The sequence below is a fragment of the Pyxicephalus adspersus genome, chromosome 3 (genome assembly GCF_032062135.1).
Source record: "Pyxicephalus adspersus chromosome 3, UCB_Pads_2.0, whole genome shotgun sequence".
NCBI lineage: Eukaryota > Metazoa > Chordata > Amphibia > Anura > Pyxicephalidae > Pyxicephalus > Pyxicephalus adspersus.
In genome coordinates, this window is record NC_092860.1 from 33,815,104 (window position 1) to 33,842,026 (window position 26,923).

Below are 26,923 nucleotides of genomic sequence, written 5' to 3' on the forward strand. Positions count from 1 at the left end.
ACTACTGTCACTGACCTGGAAGATTCTCACGAGGAAATATCCGATTCCCTTTTTTATAAATACTACCCTCAGTGTGCAGACAGATTTCATTTCAGTTTTTTTTGTCAGGTGAGTTTCATAAAGCAATCCTGGGCCTGTTTTAACATGAGATTTGAGGTCAGGTGTACTTATGTTCACTTAATATAAACTTGCATTGTTTCATGCATAAACCACATTTGTAAAAAATAAAGATTTAGATCAAGCAGTCATCAGTACTATAGATAAGGTAAGATAAGAGCTCTCACATAGTATATATAAATAAAATTAAACAATGTTGCATGTTTAATCATCAAGTAGGGTTTTTTCATACATCTTTTTTTTTGTGTTCCACATTATATTAATGTAATAAGTACACAGTAATAACAACAGGCACTATACAAGATGAAGCATAGTCTGTTTCTGTAATTAGCAAACAAATAGCTGTGTTTGTGCACGTAGATAACTGCAACTATATTATTTTCACACAATAAACATGTATTAGTTATTGTACATGTATTCAAAAAAATATTTTGTAACAGCTACATAACAAGAAATGTTACCACAAACAGGAGACAGATTAAACTTGATGCCATTATTCACCAAGCACAAGTCAGTGTCTATCTTCAATAATAATTATAGGCACCATTGAACAACAGAAAAATCAAAGTAAAATACACTAATCACTTTGTCTATATGCAGATTAACATACACCCTGACCAGGGACAAAGCAAGACACCAAGCACAGAACGACCACGCAGCATCTACCGAGCCTCTGTAAAGGGACAAACAATACAGCTATTCAGAAGCCATGCCATGAGAACACTGCTTCCCTTCACCAAAACACAATTCATTCCTGGCATACTTCTCATTAATAGGACAAACTTGCTGGAAACAATTGTCTGTTTTTACATTATAATAAATGTTTATGTATCTCTAATTAATGTTTGGGAATCTTTGTCTTGACCCTATTTAAAATTCTATTTTGACATAAAATCAGACTTAAGGGGTCATAACACCCAAAATATTTTATATTTTAGTATTTGAATCACTTCATGTTTTTTTTTATATATTCTAGGGAATCTAGTAGTGCAATATCTGTGCTTGAATTTCGGGCCTGAACACTCACTATAGTATAGCCATCATGAATATATATAAATATATATATATATATATATATATATATATATACACACACATACTTGTTGCTCTGTCCTGGGTACTGAAGCAGGGTCAGGCCTGGCTCTTGAAGAGGCCCGTAGCCATAGTGAGTGGTGCTGGAGCAGAATTGGGCCTATCTTTTGAAGAGGCCTGTCCTGGCTGCTAAAGAGGCCCTGTCCTGAGGTGAGCAATACTTGAGCAGCTGAAGAGACCCTGACCCTGCGTGAAGTTAGCATGCTGGAATTGGTAGCAGCTACTAAACACAAGAAGGGCAGCCATTACAATAAAGCTATGGCAAGCCTTCCTTTTAATAAGGGTTCCGACTACGATACAAGAAGCATCCTGGACTAGGTGCATTGCCAGGAGTGTGGCCCTGAAACTGCTGGCTTTTCCACATAACAAGTATATGTTATATATAAAAACAAAGCATTTTTTTATATCACCTTTGTATTTAGTTTATCTTGTGCAAGATGCCTACACCTGTTCTGTACAGTCCCACAGTGCAAATCAGCATGAGGTGTGTAGACCATCAGGATCTGTCATGTTCTGAGACAAGTGCACAATATGTAAGATGATCCCCATTGTAATGAAGCAGTGTTCCCATTGTTGCTCTGATGCCCCCAGTCATAGCCTGACTATATATAGTTGCATCTTTTCACATAACATTTTGCTAAATTTAAATCTTTAATTATATAATTTAAAGCATATTGTAATATCTGTTAATTCTGATGAGAATCATGTGCTGTCCTGTGCATTCTGACGTTTTATCTCAAACAGAACAACCAACTTTGCCAAGTTTACCTATGTCAACTAAAGAATACGTTTCCCTGTGTTGTGGCGTCAGAGGGAGATGTTTTGTAGTCTAAACACATCTTGTTGCTTCTTCTCAGATAAGATACTGTAAGTGTTGTCACCCTAGGGAACATGAAATAATAAATCTCATGCAATCACCACGGGCTCTAAAGACAGGTAAGTTGTAACATTTGTCTTGGATTTAAAGAATTTGAAAGCAAAGTTATGATAAGAAGGAAGAGAGGCTGTCATTGGTTTCCTCTTTATAACATTGCAGTCCTACTGACCCTCTGGATTTAAAGTTGAACGCCAGGCAACAAACTTTTTTTGACCACTGTAAGAGTAAATTACTTGTTTTTACCAGGGAATGGTGGAAAAGCAGTAAATGTACCCATCACTCCTGCAACAGGTGGCACTCTCCTCCAAAGCCCAACGCTCAGGGTTAGGCCACGGAGTCATCGTGTATAGGGCTGAAAGGTTTGCACTATAGAGAGCAGACAGGCAGTGAGGCTTATAAGAAGGCTGCTGAGAAATGGTTTTGAGGGGATCGAAGTGGTAAGTAAATTTTAGGGGTCTTCCCCACCATAGGAAGGTTTGTTGCTGTACATTATACTGCAATGCACGGCTACCGGCATGGCTGACTTTTGCAATGACACACAAAAAAGGACATTGATGCATGCAGCAGTGCATTGACAAAATTCACTTTAGCACAGCGGTCCCCAACCACCGGGCCGCGGCCCACTACCGGTCCGCGGCGGTGTTTTCAGTGGGCCGCGAGTACATGATCCATTATTGAAAACGAAGCGGCACCCAACCACCATCCGCGGACCGGAAGTGGTCCGCAGCGGTGTTTGTATGAGATGCCGGTAAATGTACACAGTAGTCTGTGTACAAGCAATGCGAGCACATGACATGCAGCTCGATTGGCTGTCAGATGTCATGTGATCGCTTTGAAGCAGCAGAGGTGCACAGAGAGAAAAGAGAAGACGCCAGAGTATGTCTTCTTTTTCTTTTCTCTCTGTGCACCCCCCCGGTCCTCAGAGAAATTTCCTTCCGTGAAACCGGTCCCTGGGGCCAAAAAGGTTGGGGACCGCTGCTTTAGCACAATGCATAGGTGGGAACATTAGACTTTGCTCAATGCAATCTTAGATGTCCTTGTGTATCCCACACTATATGAAACAAAATTAAATGCACTGAAATGCACATAGTGGGAACGAAGCCTACTACTATTCGATCACCCCATAGAATAAATCAGCAAATCACCCTTGACCTGAGGAAAGGGGGAACTACTGCATGCATAAAAAAATTGCCTGGAGTTCTGCTTTAATACATTACACCAGTGACCTGGTAAAGTATGCAGTTAAGTACTGAACACTTCCTTTACGTTACTGACTTATATAATAAGTCAGTGTTAAACCCAAATTCCCTGGGTGGGAAGAAATTAATAAGCGGTGACCAAATTCATAAGTAACCACCCAAAAACAGCCAGGTAGTTACCGAAAAGTGCCGAGTGGTGCACCCAGGTAAAAGGGGCTGAGGAGAACACTGCAAGTCAAATATGACTGACACAAAAGAAAGCCAGGCAACTAGCAATATCAGAGGAAGTCCAGCCCAACACTGTGTAAAAGGTGCAGCTATGTATACACACTGTAGATGATTGATGCTCGAGACTAAATATTGTGATTGTCCCAGGCAAAAATCTACTGTGTGTACAGCAGTTCCTCAACATTGTTTAGTGATCCATCAGGGTGGACCGGTAAATGGCAGAGAAAATAAAACTGCTGTAATATCCTATGGAGGAGAAGCCTCTGGTGCATCCTTCTCATAGAAATTTACATTCATTCTACTGTCATTAGAAATGATCATGAAGATTTCCAGCAACACAAATACAAAGTCTTTATGCAGCTTAAGTGTATATATTCTAGTGATCAGAACGCACCTGAAAACACAATTTATCACAATCCCATTTACTTTTATTGAGCAGTGTTCATGGCAGTCCAGAGGCTGCGTCCCACCTGCTTGCTTTGCACTGTTTTAAACGCAGCATGTCCTATGCAGGTGTGTTTAAACTGCGAGCAAAGCAGGTTCAAGCAGCCTTTCCTTGTCAATTGCTGCTTGCCCAACACATGCATTTGTGTTCAAAGACCTTTTCAAATGCAAATGAGTTTTGCTGCTTAAACTTTAAATACAAAGCCTACTGAAACTTAGCCTAAGGGTGAATTTTGATTGTCTGCTGTGTGATACTGTATGTTGTATCAGCCTTATGACAGTCCCATAAGTAAGCCAGAAATAACACCCCAGCAAGATTTCATTACCAACACAATGTAGATATCAGCACAACACAAACAGTAATGATAAAAGAACAATACTGCAATTATCTGAACTGTTCTGTTGACTGTTACCTGGACTGTATTTTGTTGGCCATCATTCCCCTTCCCCCCTTCAGTCTACCCAACAGATTTCCACCCCTGGAAAGTTTATAATTAGTTATTATTAATCACTTTGGTGTATGTGCCTGCCACCATCATGCACATGCTGTGATCTCCCCTGATATAGCAGAAAGTTGCAGAGAAGTTTTCAGATGATACATAGTATATATCCAGGGCTCTGGGAAGGGTTGGTGTCACAGGAGCTGCACAAAGTACCTGCTCAGCACTGCAGGCCATGGAGACAATGCATTATACATGAGGGCATACACTGCAGCCTGGCATAGACTTCACCTGGACACCCCAACAAGACATCAGACATTGCAAGCTCTCATTAGATTATACAATGCAGAAGTTACAAATACTTCGGAAAAGTTGCACTTTCCAGCCCCCACCTAATGCAGAGAATGTCCCCCTCCTCCAAGGTTTGATCACATGACCTAATACCTGCAGCCAGTGCACAGATCACCTATACCACCCCCCTCCAGTCACCTGATGGCGGGTACTTACCCCAAACCATGCTGAGAGATTCTTGCCATGGCTGGCTGCCTGATGATGATATAACCTGTCTCCTCTGATGGGCATCGCGGCTGCTTTGCAGGTTCCTGGGCTTTGCTTACTCACGCAAGGTGTCACACATCTGCTGTGTATGTGATCCAATGATCAGTGGGCTGCTGACATTCCGGGTGTAATGAGCCCTCCGTATCCCCATGCACCGTGCACACCGTCTGATCCCTCCTAACCAAGTGTAAACTCCCCAGGGGCAAGCTTCCAGCGGGCCTGTACCATCACACAGGGAGGGGGGACTTGTCGTCTGAGCCGGGGAAAGTTAGAGAATAATCCATTGTGTTACAGAATTCATTGATGATCAAAGACTGTTTAAGCTAAATAATAGATATTTATGTACTTTGATGTGTATTCAGCCAGGTAGAGTTACGTGAATGGACATTGCACAGACAGTGATCACCTCTCTGGAGTATTGGTACAGTCTAAGTGCTGCAACTCACAGCTTAAAGTTTGGAAGGAGGGGAGTGTAATACCCTGTAGTGTCCTGGGAAAATACCAATTCATCATACCCTCCTTTACCACTGATTGCCATAACATGAAAGGAGCTGCTGTGTCATTTCCAGCAGGAAGAGATTGTCACATACAAAGACAAACATGGGGACAAGTCCAAGAATGTGCAAAAAGTTCTGCAGAGTGGGAAATGCACTGTTTTTTATTAAATATTCAAATAGGGAGGAATGAACACTGCTTATTCATTTTAGCCTGCTTTAGGGATCTTCCACAAATATAATGCATTTTCCTGCGCATTGCATTAAAATACCTGTTTATTTTGAATGTGCAACAATGCAGCTAAAATGCGTCCAGCCACATGTAACAACAAAGATCTGTGTTCTGCTAGTGTATAGTGTTAGGCTACGTACACATGTGCAAAAATTACCGACTGAAAACGTTGGATTAATGACCGCTCAATGATTATTCACAATTATTTTGAACAATCATAAAGTGCACAATTCTGTACATGCTGTAACGATACGATCGTTCAAACATAATCCACCAATAGTGTACACGCGCTAGATACGATCGTTTGAACAATGCAGGGAGTGACGTGTACTAGAGTAAGTGTACCACAGAACAATCCACTATCACTGAACGACCCCACACACAATAGATAGCGAACAATTGTCGTCCAATCACATGCACCAGGACGGTCGTTCGTTTCCAGCAACATTTCTCGTTGTCATTCGGTGTCATTGACCAGTTGTTGATCACTTTTTTTGTTAATGATTATTGGTCGATTGGTCGTTAATCACTCGTTTCCAACGATAATTATTGCAAGTGTCTACCTAGCCTTAGTTTATTATGGCGCTTTTTAAAATAAATGGCAATGCAACGTACATCACTGCTGTAATTGCAGTGCAGTGCATTAATACAATACATAAGGGTGAAGAGGCCTTTGTGTTTTTTAGCTATCAGATCAATAATTTGCAATATCATATTCACAAGCAAGGTAACAAAAAAAAAAAATATACAGATCAGGAGTTTTGGTTTCACTTTCTCTATATTAGGTCCAGGCCAATGACTTCATCTAAACAAGTAGTGTGGTCAGAAGGAAATCCGAATAACAGCCTACATGGTACTTAAAGACCCTTTTTATACTTTATTGCTACTTAAGTGCAAGGGTAGATCACCATCTTTGTAACCGGTAGCTCTTGTCTTCCAGTGTTATGTACAGTAACTCACTAACATGCATTTTGGTGCACTGTATCTGCAGGAAATGTGCACATCCAGTGTTGGGTCTGTTGCATGTAAATGAGTGGGCTTACGTAACAGGCTTTGGACCACATGCATACTAAGGGCCTATTTCCACTGCATTACTAAACTGCCAGTTCACATGAGCTACACGTTTTCATTGTAGAATATGCTTCAAAGCGGGCCAATTGAAATAATAGTTAAAGCATATAATTACATGTATCATTCAGTTTTGTATGTCTTTAACATTGGAAGAAATGCAGACAGGGTGTTAAAATAGCATTGGTGCTCTAGTGAATGAGAAACACAGATCTCTTATTAGGAGCAGGCTAGAAGTACAGTGGGACCTGTAATATGTCGCAGAAAGTAGATAGGGGATTTTAAAGTACTGTGAAGTAATCCACCCAAACCTATGAGATTAGAGATTCACTTTAAGCCAAAACCTCCATCTCCTAAAATAAAGAAATTTAAACCGATAAATTACTATTTGTATCTCCCTACACCCTTCTTACTGTAAATAGAAGAAAATACTTAGAAGTAGAATGGTTTAGAATAATCCAGTGCATGCCATACTAAAACCTATCCCTCAGATTAGTAAAAGAATACAGCTTCACCTATTTTAGTCCTATACCATAGAAATTCTTTTTAAGCTGCTCCACAGCCTTCCATACCACTGCAGAATGAAAAAATTGTTATATCTCCAGTGGTCGGCCATTCTGCCATCACCAGCTGGGCCTTGCCTAAAGCTGCATACACACATGAAAATATTGTTGTTGGAAAGGAGCTTTCACGATCCTTTCCAACGATAAAGGACTGCACGGTGCATGAACGAGTGCTGTACATGGAGCACCGTTCTGCTCTATGAAGAGGTAAGGGTGAGAACGACGGAGCGGCACCCTGCTGTGCGCTCCCCCCCTTACCTTGCATTAGGATCGTTTGTCGTCCATCGTCCGTGGATCTCCCAGGGCGGTCGTTCAGACGATAGACGACGGGTGCTGTACACATGCCAAATTCTAGTCTGATATCAGCCCTGAGCCGATTATCGTGCGAGAACCATTGGACGTGTGTACATAGCTTAACTTAGTAAGGCCCCCGCCTTACTTTAATCTTCAGAAGTATAGTAGTTTGTAAGGAGCAAAAGGGACAAGTTTATAGGTTTAAGTATTTACTCATTTGTTGCCCATTTTGTTTCACAATTGCCCATTCATAGTCTACATATTGTTTTAATAGCCAGTTGTTGTTCGGTTGTTTTTCAGCTGGAAAGCTGGAACATATTTAGAGAGGCTTTGGAAAATCATTTAGATGTATGTTGGGGGCACTGGAGGGAGAGCTGTGGCACACAAGTGTAATATGAAGTGGCATCAATGTGTTAATAGTATGAGCTTATAAAATTCTGATGGTAGCCCTGTACCAATCAGTAGGTTAGCTGCATGTTACATGACTCTGGCTTTGCCACTCCAACTTTTACTGTAGACTGGAGTTTAAATAGTACAGACATACACTTTTATTATTCCAGAAAAAGGGGCCTAATTTAAGCAATTCTTAGGCATTGTGTGTAAAACAGCCATTGCTTCTTGTATGTTCAAATGAGTGTTTTGATTGTCATGGTCTGAATTTTATAAACCAATAAATTAGGACACAAATTTCCTAAAATGCAATGAAAAACTTTGTGAAACCATACTGCACACAGCTAGAGATTGGCCATTAAGGAGTTACTGAACATAGCTTGGGGACTGGTTACAGAGGGGACAAAACTCCATGGCTTGTTTTTTTAAGGATTAATGTATGTTTGCTGGAGACTTGTCACAAAGGAGTAAATACACATACAATTATGAAGTGAAAAATACTTCTCAGGGCAGTGTATTTAAGGAGCCATATCACTTGCTGGAGTGCATAATATGATATAATGTGTATATGCTGGAAGTAACATTTAGGGGAAAAAAACTATTTTCAAGTGCAAGATCTCACTTGTGTAGAGCATGCTATGTTTAGGCAAATTCAGCAGCAGAAATTAAATCCCCAAGTATGAAAGTAGTATGAAATCTATCACGGAGGTATCCTGTGTAGCACCTTCTAATATCACTTAATTGTAGTATAAAATATCTAAAAAAAGGTTTGGGATGTTATGGTGTGCTGATTTGATGGGAAGTGTAGGCAGGCTGCAAAGCACGGGACTCTGATATCAAGGCAGTATCAAACTTTTTTGAGGTCCAAACGATACCAGAAGGAACTACATACTGTTACACAATGGGCCTGGTTAAATAAATCTCTCCATGATTGGAGCAAACCTGCAATTGATTTCCTAAACATTTTCTATTAGTTGGCAAAGTTTTCAATTCTGGACCTGATCCATTCCGAATTTGCTGGATTACCCAGGTTCTCCCATGATAGTCTATCTTCTACACACTTGGAGAGCTTTAAAAAATAAGCCCCAATATTTCAGTACTTCTGGAATTATTGAGTACCTACTACTGCTCAACCAAAGACGTGAAAGACCATGTGACTTTGATTAATGACTAGCAGGATAGTGTTCATTATATGCTAAGGTTGGGCCCTCCTAGGTAATTAAGTGATTTAATTTTCTTTAGGTAAAAATGTAAAAATGCGGATCAAACAATTCTTATGTTTAGTATAATGTATGACTCTTTCTTTGTTCAAACCCATGCAAAGTGCCAAAGGACAGAATGGTGCTGACAAGCAGGGTGTGAAGCTTTAAGAGGGATGAAGAATAGAAATGAAATATATAGGTAGTTATGAGCAATTATTCCTTTGCTTTGCTTCGCCATGTTTTGGGTGTAGTAATACTCAGCACTAACATTATAACTTAATCTGCTGTGAATGTTTAGGAAACAGGACTAATATAATACCAAGCATATCCTAAAAGATGATAGATAGGATCCTGCCCACCTCTATACAATCCTAAAATTAGCTCTCAAAACTGAAAGTTTTTGAAAATGCTGGCTTTAAGGCTAATTATGTGGATGGACCTCAAGTGGGGCTGATTTACAATGCAAAGACTGAAAGCATGAGATTAGCTAAGAATTTCAAACAGGAGTTAAATATTCGTGATGAATAATATGGACAAAAAAATGTATTTCTAAATATGTGATATGTGGTAAGTCTAGAGATAACCAAATAATTATGCATATTAGGATCCAATCAAGATCTGGCCAAGCTGTGGATAATCATGACAATTGTCCAGTATACCCAGTCTGCCACTTTTATATGTATTAGGTATACTTGTAACAAGCTAGCTGGAAAGCTAAGCTGGTCTTAGGACCGTGTATAGGGTTTCCTAAGAATAAATGAATACATGAATAAGCGTCCTAAAACTTCACACAGAATTCTGATATCTTAACTTTCTCTATGTAGTGGGACTTGACAGGGTATAAAAGAAAAATGTTTATTGTTGTTTGTTTCATGCAAATGTTAAGGCTAGGTACACACGTGCAATGGTTCTCGTCCTATAATTGGCTCAGGGCACGTGTACAGGGTTCGTCGTCCATCATCCGATTGACTGTGCTGGTGGATCCACGAACGATGGACGATGAATGATTGTAATTGAATTGAAAGGGGAGAGAGAGGGCAGCAGGGTGCCACTCCATCGTTTTCCCCCTTCCATCTCCATAGAGCAGAATGGTGCTGTATGTACAGCACTTGTTCATGCATTTCGCATTCATTAGTCATGAGAGATCCTTTCCAACGACAATTATTGCACCTATGTACATAGCCTATGTCCATCCAGGGTCAGCAAAATGACTAGTACAATTCAAACATTGATTGAGGGTTTATGTTTTTTTTTTTTGTTACAGCCACCATTAATAAAGTTGGTGCTGAACCACAGAAGGTGAGTATGGAGCTGCATTTGTTCCCTACAGACACCTTACACCTTTTTAAGAAATAGTCAGGAGTTGCTTTTAAAAGCTTGATTTAGTTGATCACATTTGAGTTAATTTAAAAACAACATGGAATAGGCTGAAAGTCCCCTTTAATTGTAACCACTAGCTACTAAATAATCATTTTGCTTGAGGTGGAATACATAATAGTGACGTTAGGTAGTTTTTGCTGGTAAAATGAAAGATTGCTTTATGTATGAAAATTGACGTAGCCAAGGCTTACTACTTACATTTTATTAAAGAGGTTACTGTCTTCAAGGGGGGTAAAAAAAAGTGTGGGACCTAAAACCTTTGCTGCTAAAGTAGTTCACAGCACCTGGGGGCACTTTGGTCTTAGGTGCTAAAGGTGGTAAGGGCACTGAATAGAGAACAAGGAATTATTATTTCTTTTCTACAATGTGCTGAATTGGGTCCTAGATGTATTCTCAGTGTGCCTTGACATTGTAATAACACAACCCTAAATATTTTTCCTTGGTGAACTAACTTTTCTAATGCCATTTTAGCATATGTACCTTGTGCATACTCACACACATTTTTTATAAATTTTTATACACTGTCTTCATACATTATTTAATTGATTCCAAACAGCCAACAAAGGCTATTGGTTTCCTGTTCTAATCTTCACCAATCTCTAGCTGATGATTTGGATGTCACTTTCAGGACAATTACCATTTCACCCAATACTGAGTGTCTTTGAAATATTCAATTATTATCCAGAAAAATGATTTTTTTTTTAAAGTCTTGCTGGACCAGATTGAGTGTGTGAAGTGACTGGAAGCTGCAATGGAAATTACCTATTTAGTAAATCATCTGCTTAGATTAGAGGTCTTGCACAGGAAAAGCCTTGCTTTGCAGTGGATAATGCACTTCAGGATTAGTTTTGTAGATGTACTGTGGCTTCTTAACATTAATTGAGCCATAAAGGTTTTTTCTGAAGGGATTGTCATACATTTATGGGAGCACGTTTAAAAGGATTTGCTAGTGATTACCAATGCATTTAGAGACTTTTCCTTCTAACATACACTTTAATACTTCCTGTATATATTTAGCCGTGTCCCAATTCCAGTTCGGAAGTCCTTGGATAACCTTTTTGCTAACCTGGCCAAAAATGTCAAAATGGTATAAAAGATAGTACTTAACCTACTGATTGTCTATTTGTTCCAAACAAACCATGTTACTTGTTTTCGGGATAGTGAACAACAAATCCAGTATGAATACATACTAATGTGTTTTAGAGAGCAAATATTTTTAAGATAATGTTTTTTTTTTACCAATAAAGTAAATCTGTGAATAAAACTGAATGTTTATCCTTTACTTTTGTTTATATATGTATGCTAACATGAATAATTAGACCAAAGCATTTTAATTTAATTTAATTTTAATTTAATTTAATATATGCACATATGCACAGAGTCTTTACAACCAATAGCCAGTCCTAGCAGCAGTGGTGAGTACTGACTTTTGTGGTATAATCGCTGAAAGTTAAGTCTAGCACTAATGCCAGGAGCAGACCTTTTCAGCTCCTGAGCTTTTAAAAAGTTGGATTACTATAAAAGTGCTATTTACAGCAACAAACAGCTCACAATTTAAAATGTTGCTGCTTTAGAGGTGCAGGAGGCAAAACTATTTTTCCACCAACCTGATCTAGCCCCCTTGTATAGGAAATTGTACATAAAACTAATATACAAATTATAGTAAATGCAACAAATAAAAAAATAACTGCTCCCCCCCCCCTGACTCCCGATTGCCATAAAAATGCTTTGCATAATGTGAATGACCTTATCGTACATTCACAGCTTGTGAAAAGTCATTTAGAATTCTTGTGTTCACACGCCTATGTAAACAGCATTTTGTGCTGATTCCCACCTACATAAAACTGAATCAATGTTATCTTAGCAGTACACTAAAGATTTATGCAAACAGGTTCTTATTAGACATGAGCATCACAGCACAAAAGGCTAGAAAAATATATCCCAAACTAAAGGGGGAACCTTGGGTCATACTACTCTGCACAGTTACAAAAATATTACTTTTACCGTATGACATATACTTATACTTGGTACTTCTGCTTGGAGGAGCAGACAGCCCCCAAAAATGTATTGTATTGGCATGGCAGGCAAAGGTCTATAAAGAAAGGGATTTAAACCTCTCCTAATAACTTCATAGAATACCAACACACCTCTAAAATTAAACTTTTATGTTAACCCCCTCACAGCACTTTTCCTTTCCTACTCTTGAGGCCTCTACCTGTCTGCAGGTGACAGAACTTGAAGCAAGTATTACCAATGCTAGTTTGGTCATAACTTAGTGTGTTGCACCAGAATGGTCACCTAGGAAGACTGAGGGTTCAATGCTCGCCCATGCACAGGGTACTTCATCTTTTCTTCTTTCTTTTCTTTTTCAGGTCATTCATTTCCCTTCTCCCTAAAATACCTGTTCCTGTAGCTTATGGAAGTATTTTATTGGCTACTGAATGTAACAAATTTTAAATACCATATTACCAAGAAGATGCATTTTTAATGTCTTTCATTTTGTCACTATTTTGTATTGTCTTACAATGTGGTTCTAAAAATGATAACAAATTTAACTGCTCTACAAGAGTCTATTCTCTTACAGAGCCCCCCCTCTCTGTTTGCATGTCATAGTGTTTCATTACTCCCTGTACTGGCCCTGCTCCAATTCTCTCACCTCTCTACGTACCATTTATGTAGTTGCCAAAGCAGAAGCAAAGAGGAATAGCATAATGTATAACATGAGTGACAGCTCCTGAGTCTGATGGAGAAAGATTGTTGGTGAAACGAATGGTCTAGCAACAGGTGTTGTTTAGGTATTTCAGCAGATTATGTATAGAATTTACATGTTCTAATACATGGTAAAACTACATATTAGCTGCTTTAGATTTAAACAATAGGTTGCATTTTGGTCAGGAAAATATTAAACACCAAACACACCACATTGACTTTTGATCTGCTGATAGGAGAATCTAATTTACTAAGACACCTTTCTTGTCATTTGTTATCATTTACTATCCAATTAAAAAGGCCATAGTAGTAATTACATTAAATTGCCATACCTGGTGAAGTGATCTGTTGCGTGATGTCTTGTGTGTTGGCCCAGTCAGGTGCTTTGGCCGAGGCTTCCAGCGTGGGTCTGTGTACCACTCACATGCGCTGGGTAATACTGTGCTTCTTTGCCTACAAGAGATTACAAAAATGAACATGTAAATAAAGGGGGAGATAGCAATGATACACTTATTTCACTTTCCTAATGTAGAATATGCTTAAAAGTTAATCTAAATATACTGTCATGTGCATTTAGCGTCCTCATCACGCCAACGGATAGAGATACTCCAGTATTTCTGACTAGATGGGAGGACTTCAGACGAGCAACGGAAGATGATGTTACACTTTGGCCATAAAGCTTTGGTTAGTAATAAGTATCAAGAAATCAAATACAAGCTACTCACTAGATGATACAGAACGCCGGTTAAGCTGGCAAAAATATACCCTCATGTAGACACAACTTGTTAGAGATGTAAGGCAGCTCTTGGCTCCCTACTACATATATTTTGTGATTGTTCTAAACTTGCACCCTTTTGGGAAGCTGTTGCGAAACTTACCTTGGACCTTACGTCTATAGATATAAGGAGTAGAGCGGAATTGGCGTTGTTGCACATTTCTAACATGACACTGAAACAATATAAATTCTCTTTACTACGCCACCTCTTGAATGCCTGCCTGCATTCCTTCATGTTGGAAGGGTGAGACACCACCATCGGTTGGACAATGGCTGGGGAGAGTTACAGATATATATCGTATGGAAGACCTGATGTCCACAGACCCGGGAACGTCCGAAAAATGTATCCGTACTTGGTTTTACTGGATTCAGTTCAGTACCACTCCCAATTTTACTGCCCTCCACTCCCAGTAGCCACATGTTTAAAAGTTCCATTCATATCAAGGAAAGTACTAACTGCAATTTGTTGTGTATTATAAATGTTTCTGTTTTTACTGTACTTGTGCCACCCCCCTACCGTTTCCCCTTACGTTACCCCCCCCTTCCCTTTCCCCCATTCTTTATTTGTTACTGTATACATTGAAAAAATGGTTTCCGAGATGTTCCAGGTGCTCCACATTTCAAAGTATTGTTAATACTTGCCTGTGGTATTGTTTATTACTGTGAACATTTTGCTATTTGTAAACATGATTTATTTCTGTACCTGGAATTACCTTGATAAAGTAAAAAGTTTTTAAAATACTAATTTTAGTGGCTACCTATCTTACCAAATTGTATATGGAAAAGAATAGAAAATAATAAATAAATTTTACTATATCTCAGAAACAGTGTAATACATGCTGGACTGGATAATAAATGCATGCCCACAAGACCAGAAACCTAAGTAGAATACTACAGAGCATGGTTGTACCTATGTAGTCTTGTACTAAATAAGGGTCAGCCCTTTATTTATATAACAGCTCGTAAACAAGAACTATTTATTTTTACCATATAGAAATTTGATCATCTTTTTTATTATATGCATTATATAAATGTTTGTTTGCTGCTTGTTTTATTTCTTGTTAGAGTAACATATACTGACACTCATTAGAACTAAAAAAGCTGCTTGGATAAGCAGAGAAAAACAACTTTATCATTATAAAACAAGTCCGGTGATGTGTGAATAACTAATACTAGTTATACGATGACCTGAATAAATAAGAACTTTCACAGATATGAACACTGATATTTCTATATATTTAGCCTTGCCCTATTTCCTATTCCACAATCCTAAAATAACCAATGTTCAAACAGTCTGAGTACAGGAAAAATGTAGAATGTAGAATATATTGTATTTGTTTTACTGACTGTGTGCAAGCCTTCTTATTGCTTTTTTCTTTATACTCTTTATATTCTTTAGTACTTTGGGTGGATAGATGAGCAGTCCAACTGTGCCATGTCTGATGTAAAAAAATGCAGATATATTTTCAATAAATAGGATAGATATCTTTTAAGCAAATAATTACATTTTTTACGTTATTTCATCAAAATGAATCTGAAATAATTGATCACAGCTTTGCTGTAATGGCTTTAATACACATAGTGTTTATACTAAAGAAAATCTAACAATTCAGGCTATTATCATCAGACTAAAATATTGAAAATATGAATATAGTACAATAAATAGGAGTTGGAGGTAGTCTTTTTGATTCAGCACAACTAAAAGAATATTTACTGTTGACAATCTATAAGACTCTTGTACACAGTTAGGCAATATCTATGTTAATGAAATGTTGATAGGGGTGTGTGTGCAATGTCTGAAGATAAGTACACACAAGAAACCAAACACAAGGAAAGATTTTTTATGCCTTACCCTGAATACTGCCACAGATTTGCATGTCTTCCCTCTGGAAGCAGTTCTCTCTTATTCAGGGGGGTGATGCCAATGGCAGCCTCCAGAATGGTAAAATATTTCTTGTACCTCATACTGCCTCTGTCATTCCACCTCTGCATGGAGTTATGAATGGGTAAACTGTAGCAACTGGAACTTTTGCTTACAACTGTAAGCAGCTGCTATTATCTAGTTAAATGACGCATGATGACTATAACGCAAGCTAATCGCAATGCTGTGTTTTGAAAATATAGCCGGAAAAAAAGATGCATAGCACACAGTGGGTTGTCTGTAACGTCACTCTTATATAATTCCAGTGATCTTGAAATAAAGCCGTAATGAAAATTCTCTGCAGTTACAATCATGTTGTAAGCCTCGCCGTACGGACTAGAACTCCAATTCACTAATCCCTAGATAAATCTTTTAGGTCAGCAATCTACAAAATGTTACTGGTCCACAATAAGGGACTGCCGCAAGAGTTTAAGTGGACTTTACCTGAACGGGTCTAGGTCATAAGATTATTGTCATTGGCCCCAATACTAAGACTTAAATCCAATGGAATCTTTTCGCAGTGCAGATCTTTTTATTTATTTCCGTTATTTATCCTAGTTTATTGTGGTAAAATGTTAATCCATTCTTAGAAACATACCATATGACAGCAAAAAGCACACCATATTGAACTGAAAAATCAAATGAACAGATGACTGGGATTTGTGTACGAAGATAAATTTAACCACAATAAGTTGGACATAAATTACAGAGAATTCAGGCCCATTCAGGTGTACATACCATGCAGCAACTGCATATCCATTCATTGCTAAAAGCACCCCACTTACTAGGATAGTAGCTGGCATTGCACATTCACTGCAGTGAACCATAAGGAACATCTTGTGTAACCTTAAAAATAAAACTGTGCTCCTCCTGTGTATGCTTTCCAAGATAAATGGAACTGAACAGGCTACCTTAACGATGCACTCTTTAAGGCACAATAACTTATTGCCTTCACATATTTACCTTACAGTAATGCACAGTGTAAATGAGCTCTTAACGAAAAATTAAAGGACATTTATTTATCATTTCCAGCAAGTACTGAATGAAATACAGGACTAACATTGATGACCTAATTCTACACTTGGAAGTTCTAAAACTAATTATTTTGCTGCCTCTAGTCCTAATACTTTGAGTCATTGATTTGGAAAAAGCAATCAACAAGTGAAGTCATAGGTAAGTCAGAACTACTGAAGAGCAATGTAGTTGTAGGTCAGTGACTCAGAAAGTGATGAAACCTTTGAAGCAGCATAACAGTCTGACAACTAGTATTTTTGAAAGAAGCGTTCAGTTAATGTTTTTTTTTTAGTTTTTTTGGTAAATCTTCAATGCTTTGTTATGTTACTTAGAAACCCAAGCAGCTATGGATTTGCACTTCAGCTCCAGTCCCTAGGTCTGCACTGCTGCTATAGATGTTTTGGCAGGCCCCATGATGCATGAAGATGAGGCTCCCAGGTAGCTACGAAAATGGTAAGAAAGTTAACACTACTGGAGAGATGTTACACCTGCAACTTCAAATTACTTTTTGTGGTCTGACCCTTTAAAAGTAAAAAAACTTTTTTTGCTTTGCATAAAATGAGGAAGGTAACTTCCCTGTGTCAGGTTTATTTGCCATATGTATACCTGTACATATTGGGGAGATTTATTGTCTGTAGAAAAATGAATGGGATATCTTTCCGAACCCTGGAAAAAAATTATAAGGTGCTATACCTTAACAGTGTTTATATTGTTGTTTGCCCTTTCCTGTTAAAGTTTCTTTTATGGGTATCCTAGTGTCAGGAAGTGATAGACGATCTCTGTATACCATAAAATTATTACAATCACAACAAAAGCAGACAAAATGTTCGCTATATATCTAATAAAGGAGGCTTAAATATATATTTTTAAGTGTAGGTAAAATAGTTTACAATCTCTAACTTGCATTGCATTAATGAAATTTGATTAGTGATGATAGGCAAAAGTCACCCCCCTAGTTTTATTAAGTCCTTATCTAACATCAGCAGATATTTTAATGCATATGTTTTGTATTCTGTACTTAAGTTTATTGGCTTGTAGATTATTGTAATTAATAGTTATGTGAAACCTAAAGTAAGATAGTCTCTTCTTTTCTGCTGTTCAGCTGCTGTTGGATGTAATATAATTATACAGCTGAGTGCATAAAGTGATATTTGAATGTTTTATTAAAATGCAACCAACTGGAGTTTACTTTAATCTTAGTAAATCTTACATATAAATTTCCTACCAAAACTGTAATCAGAAGTCCCAAAGTTCTAATATATAAACTCTCTATGATTAGTTATTTAGTCACTGAAAAAAATGGTGTGCCAATATTGTGCCTTGCTGATCCTGTTACATCACTAAAAGTCTACCAGAGAGGCTAAATATGAAAACAACAGACCTTCTGTCCCAATGATGCCAAAAGTCTGCATGTGTCTGGTGGCAAGAAACCATGTGACATTGGCGGCCTAGCCTTAGGTCATCTGAGGAGCTAAGCTTATCTTCCCCAATTCTTGGCTAGAAATAGTTTTCTCAAGGTAATAATGTAACTTGGAAATGCTGAGCACTACTGATTCATATGATGTGTGAATTTTAATATTAGGTAATTTTACTATTAAATGTAGTTTTGTTCTTTGAATAGATTTGGAATCATTTATTGTATTGTATTTGTCGTCACATGTTTTATTACAGATGATAAAAGACCTGATATCATGAAACCAATTCTATGCCCCTTATATAGAGTCTGCCAAATATCTGCCTGAGAATATGTATGTCAGTCTGCAGTGTTCACCTAAAGTACAGGTAATGTTTTTTTTCTTTTTTCAGGAGCTCATTGTATGAAATTTTGTCTTGCAAAGAAAGGCTTAAAGCCTCAGTATTAAAAAGCCGCTAAATCTAAAACAGCCAACATTACAGGGCTGAAACGGAATCCCTCTGATAAGCCATTTCTAGTAAAGATAAGTTAGAATTATCCTGTCATAAACATAATGGTTCCTTTCAAATGTTATAGAAAGGACAGAATAAAGATTGCATAGTATATTCCATAATGCAGACAAATACAATACTGTGCCTGTTGAAAAAAATTTACTAAATTTTTTCCTATGGCCTTTTTTACCATTTCTGCATGCCTGTAGACCTAAACAAAAACAAAAAAAAAAATGTTTTATTACAGATGATAAACCTTACACTAGCTGAAAAATAAATACTGTTTTGTCATAAATATACACCCCTTTGCTCCTTAAAGCGTACTTAAACTCAGATTTGTTACTTTACATAAAAGGGTAGATAACCCTTTTATGTTAATTACACATTCTGTTGTTATTTTTTTATGTGCAACACCCTTTTCTTAAAAAAAAAGGGTGCAGAACCCCCCCCAATTCTCGATCATCTAAGCGTTGGAGAATGTATGGGAGCACAAAGCCTCCCGGTATACCTACTTCACGCACCCTTCAAGAAGTGTAAAAGCCCAATGATAGTGTCACAAGACGTTAGAGAAAGTGTTTAAAGTTAAAAAAAAAACAAATATCCTGGGACATGCAATAGAAGGGGAGAGGGAGGTTTGGGGGTACATAAGGATAATGTCTTTAAACAAGTAAAAAGTCACTTTGATAAATTGAATGTACTTTTGGCAAGTATTCCATATTTATCTATTTTTGTACTGTGAACCTCTCCCAATGGCTTTTGTGTGAATGGGAGGTTCATGAAGTAGGAAGTTAAATAATATCCTTACCATATGCTTTATTTCTCAGATATAATAGATTCCTGACACAAATGATATTTATTGCTTGCTTGGTCTACCTGTGCAGATCATGCAACAAACATCCAACAAATACAGGATTTTGGTACAAACATCACCTTGTATAAGAAGGAATCCAATTACCCTGCTCAGAATGAAACCCTCTGCATTTCTAATCCCCTTTAATCCCACATTAGGTGCAGAACTGTTCATGTTCTATAAACACTTTATTCAAATAATTCAGTTAATTCAGTTATAGTTTATTTAGGGATATGTTCCAAACAATAGGTCAAGGAAAACATCCCACCTTAGCCCTTTCCTATAATTACACAGTTTTTACTGAATTCCTTATGTGGGTGGCTTTGGAAAAGCATTATGAATATTATAAAAAAGACAGCAAGAAAAGAAATATTGCCAAAGCACTAACTAAAGTAGTAACACTTTTTAGGATTGGTATTATTTTTGGTAATAATAATAATAAGCAGAATTTATATTGCACCAATATATAATGCACCGCTGTACATTAAATAGGACCTATTTCAGTGCAGCACATAGTCAGTAAAAAGGTTTTTGAGAGGTTTAATAATCTACGTGTAATATCATGATATTAGGCACTGCTTGTAATACAGAGGTAAGGGACATTAAGAGTAATGCAGAAGTATGAGGTCCTGAGTGAATAGAGCCATGATGCACTGTAGATAATACACAGGAATGAGGAAATATATGTGTATAATGTACATGCATGAATCACTGCATGCCATTTAGAAGGATTTTGTGAAAAAGAAGCATGCTTGTAATAAACAGTCATAAGAAAACATGTGATATGAGACATTGTACAGTGTGTAGTAGAAGAAGGTAGGCATGACAAGCTAACTGCATTTAATATGAAGGTGCGGGGTTCTGTGTGTAGCAGGCATAAGGATTTACGTGTAACAGCAAAAGGCAAAGCATATAATATTAAGGCATTAGACACTGGAATTAGGACACAACAAAGATATAGGGGAATGCATGTAAAATCTAATTGGTGGCATATATTCTAGAGAGTGGTATGGTGGTATGACTACATGTGGATCTATACCTGAGGATGCGGTTCAGGGGTGAAAGGAAGTGATAATCCCCCCACTACCAGCAGCCTTAGATTGCTGTGGGTCTTTCACAGTCCTAGCAACCCTCCTGGTGTACTTTACAGGGAAATCTATCTTTAGGCCTGGGTAGTGTGGTGTGAGCTGTGTTTGCTGAAACAAATGACTCACTGGTGTTATGGATACTGAAAAGTGAGCTGTGTGTGCCGGTGCAGTTCTGCAAAGGCAAATCTAACTTACTACTTTACGGGACCCTTCCCTTGTGTAACGGAAATCAGCAACTTCACCTGCTCTGTGTACATTTTCCCTCCTTCACTTTGCTTTCTGTGTGCAGAAAATCAATGACTTGTATGTACTATGCAAGGATCTAATTTTTCCATTGTCTGTAACTGTAAGTATTATTACTGGTATTTGTTTATTATAAAGAAAAAAGTAAATAAACCTCATGATATCATGAACGATATAGTATTCACATGTACCCCATAATCCAGTTGTTGCCATTTATATGGCAGTGTAAACCCAGCATCTAGGAATTTATTCAGACAACTACAGAGTATCTGCATCCTACTTTAGCTGTGCAATTATTATTCTGTACACTTTTCTCTACAATGCGGTAAAACTGTCACCAACAGAGTTAGAATTTGTGGCATTAGATGTATAAGGGGTAGCTAGGCCCAAAATGAAAGTAGGCATTGAGGAAGAAGGGAGCTGGCATCAATTAAAGGTAGCTTTATGTTACTTCCACATAATTGCAGAGCAAAGGATCAGATACACATAAAGAAAAAGAAAAACAGACTTCAACAAAGTCAATATTTTTGTTGTCAATGTTTAGGATTTTAGCCTTAAATTATGAAGGATGAACTGGCAAACCCAGCCTAGCCAGTCATCTCTGGTCCTTTCACATTGGGTCACCTAAAATGATTTACATATAAAGAAGATTTGTATTTAACCTCCTGGCGGTTCATTTCTTTCCGGTTTTATATGTCTAAAAGCAGTACATTGTTTTTCATGAAAATGTTTTTTACAGTATTATATGAGTATAATAAAGCTTGAAACACAAAATCATGTCAAAATATTAAATTAAATACATTTGAAAAAAATAAATTTAGTAATAATCTTTGACATAATTTTGTGTTTCAAACTTTATTATCCTTATACTATTATATTATACTGTAAAGTATATTTTCATGAAAAACAATGTACTGCTTTTAGACATAAAAAATCCAGTGTATTGCATTAAATACAGTTATTTTGTATTGAATGCAATCCAAAATAATATGAAATTCCCGTCGCGCCCCTAGCAACAGCTGTACGCAGCAACGTAACTGTGAGGCAGGACACTGGAGGACGCTGATGGGACCAGGTAAGTGTTTTTTTTTACTTTTTTAGCTACCCCAACTGTAACTCGGGGTTACTGCTTTCAGCCCCATGCCACACTCAGGCTTACCGCTTACCGCTCGGAAGGTTAACTTGCATGCACCAATGATCTGTCTTCCTGTTGTGCTCCTGCATTGGCACCATGTCACAGTTAGTAGTCATCAGATCTAGCTGTCATTGATAGGTCTATAACAAATGCTGTTTACCAATCAATGTGATCCCTGATCATGTGATCACTTGGTCAGCTATAATATAGTGATCTCAAAGAGCTTCGGTGTTTAATTTAAAAATATGATAAAACAAAAAGTATGTAATATATATATTTTTATATCATAGTCCCGTTTTCAGTATAAAAACACAGGCAGGGAATTGATACATTGTACCAAAAAATATATGACCTTAAAATAAAAATATAAAAATAAATAAAAAGTGGATAGGCTAACTCAGGGGTCTGCAACCTGCGGCTCCGGAGCCGCATGCGGCTCTTCAGCCTCCTTGTTGTGGCTCCCTTCGGCTGCCGCGGGGAGATCTCTGATGGGGGATCCCCTTCCTCCCAAGACACTGGGGAGGAGGGGGATTCCCTATCCGGTGTTCTAATGAAAAAAATCTACCAGTGAAATAAATCTACCACGGGGCGTGTACAAATGGGTGTGTACAATGACATCCCCCTCCTTTGAACCCCAATTCCTCTGGAATGGGGAGATGTACAAAACCAAAAATGTAGGTGCAAGTGGGGGACACCTGTGACTAACACCCCCTAAAATTTAATTGTTAGGCTATCATCAGAACATAAGGAACTCTGCCCATCAAAAAAATCTACCGTTACACATTGCTGGAGGCACCTGAACCCCAATTTCTCTGGAACAGGAAGGGGGTACAGGTGAACAAAATTAGAGGTGCAAGTGGGGGACACCTGTGGCTAACACCTCCTAAAAACTCCACCCATCAAAAAACCCCTACCCTGTTACACATTGTTGGAGGCTTCTAGCACCTAAACCCCAATTTATCTGGAAACGGGGGTACAGGTGAAAAAAATTTGAGGCGCAAGTACGGGACACCTGTGGCTAACACCTCCTAAAAATTCATAAAAACTCTGCCTATCAAAAAAATCTACCCTGTTACACATTGCTGGAAGCATCTAGCATCTGAACCCCAATTTCTCTGGAACAGGGGGGGGGGGCGGTACAGGTGACCAAAATAGAGGTGCAAGTGGGGGACACTTATGGCTAACACCACCTACAATTGAATCGCTAAGGCATCGTCAGAAAATAAAGAACTCTGCCCATCAAAATAATCTACCCTGTTACACATTGCTGGAGGCTTCTACCACCTGAACCCCAATTACTCAAGATTGGGGGGTACAGGTGAACAAAATTAAAGCTGCAAATGAGGGACACCTGTGGCTAACACCCCTTAAAATTTCATCGCTAAGGCATCGTCAGAACATAAAGAACTCTGCCCATCAAAAAAATCTACCCTGTTACGTTAGAAGCCTCCAGCTTCTAATGTAACAGGATGATACGTTACAAGCTGGAGGCTTCTAGGGGCATAGTTCAGTGTTTAATTTATTTCAAAGTAGGCCTACACATGCACACTTGTTGTAACAGGTAAAATTAAAAAAATATTAAAACTTTTAAAAGTTTATAAACTGTGTTATGTTTTGCGGCTCCAGACTATTTTTCTTTAGTGGAAGAGGAGGCAAAATGGCTCTTTTGATAGTAAAGGTTGCTGACCCCTGGGCTAACTGATGCATAGTAGGTGTTACCTACTCCTGTGTATGAAAGTGCTGAAGAATGGGGTTTTACTTTACCACTAATTTGAGTAATTAGATTAGGCAAATTTGGCACACCACATAGTGAATAGCAAGCATAGTTTTCTTTGATAAATGCAAATGTATTATGTCTTTCCCTGCAGAGGCTGTTAACCTTTTCACCAAAAAAACAAAACAAAAACTATGTACTCGACCACCCCCACCTTAGTGTACCCCATGTTTTTTTCTTTATTTCCCCTGTGATTTAAATCGTAAATGACTATTTAGGAGGTGAATGATTAAAAGTACCTCTGTTTGCAAACCATACTGACCTAACTCAAACCCTGATAAGCCTATATACTGCACACATTTCAGATCTGTGAAAAACGATATTTTTGTATTTTTGTAATTAGTTGTATTATACTTTCTTTGTTATTTTTGGAAAACTGAATTATCGCCTGCTGTTTTTAGACCTTGTATCCTAAGAGGTTGAACTCATGTGTTTATTGTACTGATGTCTAGTTTATTGGTTGGCGCTCTTCTTCTTTTGATTTATTTCTTTTAATCATGCCTCCCCTTCTCTTTTGTTATCCCCGTGCATATTTCATTTGTAATTTTATTGTTATATTATATTTGAAAAAATCAATAAAATTTTTGAAACAAAAAAAACTATGTACTTTTGCAGGCCTTTATGTGTGTTTTAAAAAGTGAAAAGTGTCACATACTGCACACACAAGTAATGGACCTGGATGCTAAGTAACTGGTAGACAAGGAATGTTAGGCAATATAATTTTATAGAGTAAAGGCCATAGATGTCTTCCTTGTCGACCTTGGGGAAAGTTGGCTGCATTCCACTGAAAAATTCTGCATAATAAAATAGATTTACCTCAAAAGACCTGCCTGCAAATAGCTCACTTTCTTTGTATAAAAAAATATATATATATGTGTGTGTGTATAGCATGTTCTTGGGATGTGGGAGAAAACATCGCCAGACTGCATATAAATGAAATATATTATTTGAAAAGTGGTTGAACTGTTGGCAGTTTTTTGCCACTTATGTCTTGAGGTAGATTTACCTTCACTTCCCATTTTGTTGGTTTATCAGGAAGTAACCTGATATATCTCCAATAAAAGGAATATTCCTAGACAGTTTTCATGGAAATAGGCGCCCCATTCACATTCCTAATCTAGTGGTCACTTTGGACCAACCTTAGTGATCGGGAGAGTTGTAGAGAGTAAATCTCCTTATCAGGGATAAAAAGACCTGACAGTAGTTCCAACCCCTATAAATGTTACTTAAATTATACTTAAACATATACAGCCTATATAATAAATGTACCTAAAATTAAATGTTGCCATTAAATCTTAGATAATAAAGCCATACCACCTAAAAGTCACAACTTTATTTATAAAATGTTTATTTTATATTTTTATGATAAAGCATGCAGTATGTTATCCAAAGCTGTAAAGCTGAGATGCTTCAAATATTTCTAATGCTTTCTTGTCATTGAAGGTGGTAAGATTAGTAAGTAGACCGGAGTAAAAGGTATATCAAAGTTCTCATCTGACTTCCTGATTCTACAGGCTATATTATTGTTGACAATAAAAACCTTCTGTACTTTAGTTGTCCCCAACAGGTGATTACGTTTAAACAAATGCCTTTTATTTTTTATTTTATTTTCATTTCTATAATACATTATCCTATAATGAAACTAAACTCAGCATGCTTATTACTTAGATCCAAGACGTAAAACCTTTTCCTTTTTATCCAGAGTGTGGTTGGGATATTATTAGGAGTAGTAGAGCAGTCGTGTACAACTGCATGCTGGAACTTGCTTAGTTATGTGGATCAACCAGTTGAATACTGGATTTTACAGACTAATTCCATATCATCTCTTACTTCCCACGAACACTGATACTAAACAAAATCCTAATGTGATCAATGTTAAATAAAAAGAGAAAAAAATAAGTAACTTCGAATGATCCCAGTAAAGACCATTCTAGCGGGGCCTTCACCTTCTGACCCTGTATTCCTAATTTTTACAATCACATTCAAACTACAGTGATAAGATATACTAAGCTAAAAGAAGGTAAATAAGCTTGAAATTGAGGTCGACCTGTTACAGCGACTATAGACAATGGCAGGCTGCAGTTTGGACTGTGAGCTGTAACCTGAAGCCATATTGACAGGTTTGCACTCACCTGGCAGGTTCTGAAAGTGTGCAAGGTGTGGGTTGAAAAGCGAAGTCACAGATCCAATGTACTACATGCAGCCAGCGAACAATCCTGACATATTTTCCAGAGATTTCTTTTTCTTTTGTAAAAGATTCCTTAGGGAGATTTGAGATTTAAGGTTGGGCTGGAAAGGGTGTGTGCTGCCTGGAGCAGCCAGGGTGGAGAATGAAAGGCAAGAAGCTTCCTGTTTGCAGTACAGTGTATGGGAGCCAGTATAGAGAATGTGTTAAGGGGAGGTGTTTATGGGTCATAGGTATCACTCTTCTCACTATAAAACACTGAGTCAAACTGCTTGTGTACTATCTACTCTGAATTACTCACATGGAAAATAAAAACAACTTATGAAACTTTGTATTTGCCAGGGATAAAAAGCCTGATAATAGGTTTCGAAATGCTGATAAAAAGGAACACAAATATTGCTGAATAGAAGAATGGATTATTGTGTATACAGAGCAATTTCTGACAATGGTTGTTTTATGCACTGATGTCATAACTTAGAGCATCCTGTGAAATATTGCTGTGTAACCTCCAGGAATGATTCATAAGTCTTTTTTATAAGTGAACCTTTTATGGAAGTATAAAAAAAACTTGTATTAGATATTGTTTGATGGTTGGACTGTGTAAATGGCACTGTTAAAGCCGATACTCCTAAAAGCAGTAAAGGCCTAGCAGGGTAAAGAGACTGAAGAAGAAATTTAAAGCAGGAGGTAGGAATAGACATATTATACACAAGGTAGACCTAAAACAAATGAATTTGTGTTTCAGA

General features: G+C 37.7%; 1 protein-coding gene across 3 annotated transcripts in view; it reads right to left on the reverse strand.

The window, feature by feature from the left end:
- The window catches only part of TJP2 (tight junction protein 2), a 53,151-nt gene extending 26,882 nt beyond the window's left edge, over positions 1 to 26,269 (reverse strand). Inside the window, exons 1-2 of one of the 3 annotated variants that reach the window (XM_072404176.1) lie at positions 26,125 to 26,269; positions 13,620 to 13,740 (exon numbers count right to left, since the gene is read on the reverse strand). Coding sequence is in view for 2 of the 3 variants with exons in the window: in XM_072404174.1 (XP_072260275.1) it covers positions 13,620 to 13,740; positions 15,915 to 16,054 (261 nt within the window). In the remaining variant the exon portion in view is untranslated. Of the gene's footprint in view, positions 1 to 4,904; positions 5,131 to 13,619; positions 13,741 to 15,914; positions 16,129 to 26,124 lie in introns of those variants that run through there. The other 2 variants (XM_072404174.1, XM_072404175.1) reach the window with 2 other exon arrangements.
- Positions 26,270 to 26,923: the final 654 nt, after the last annotated feature.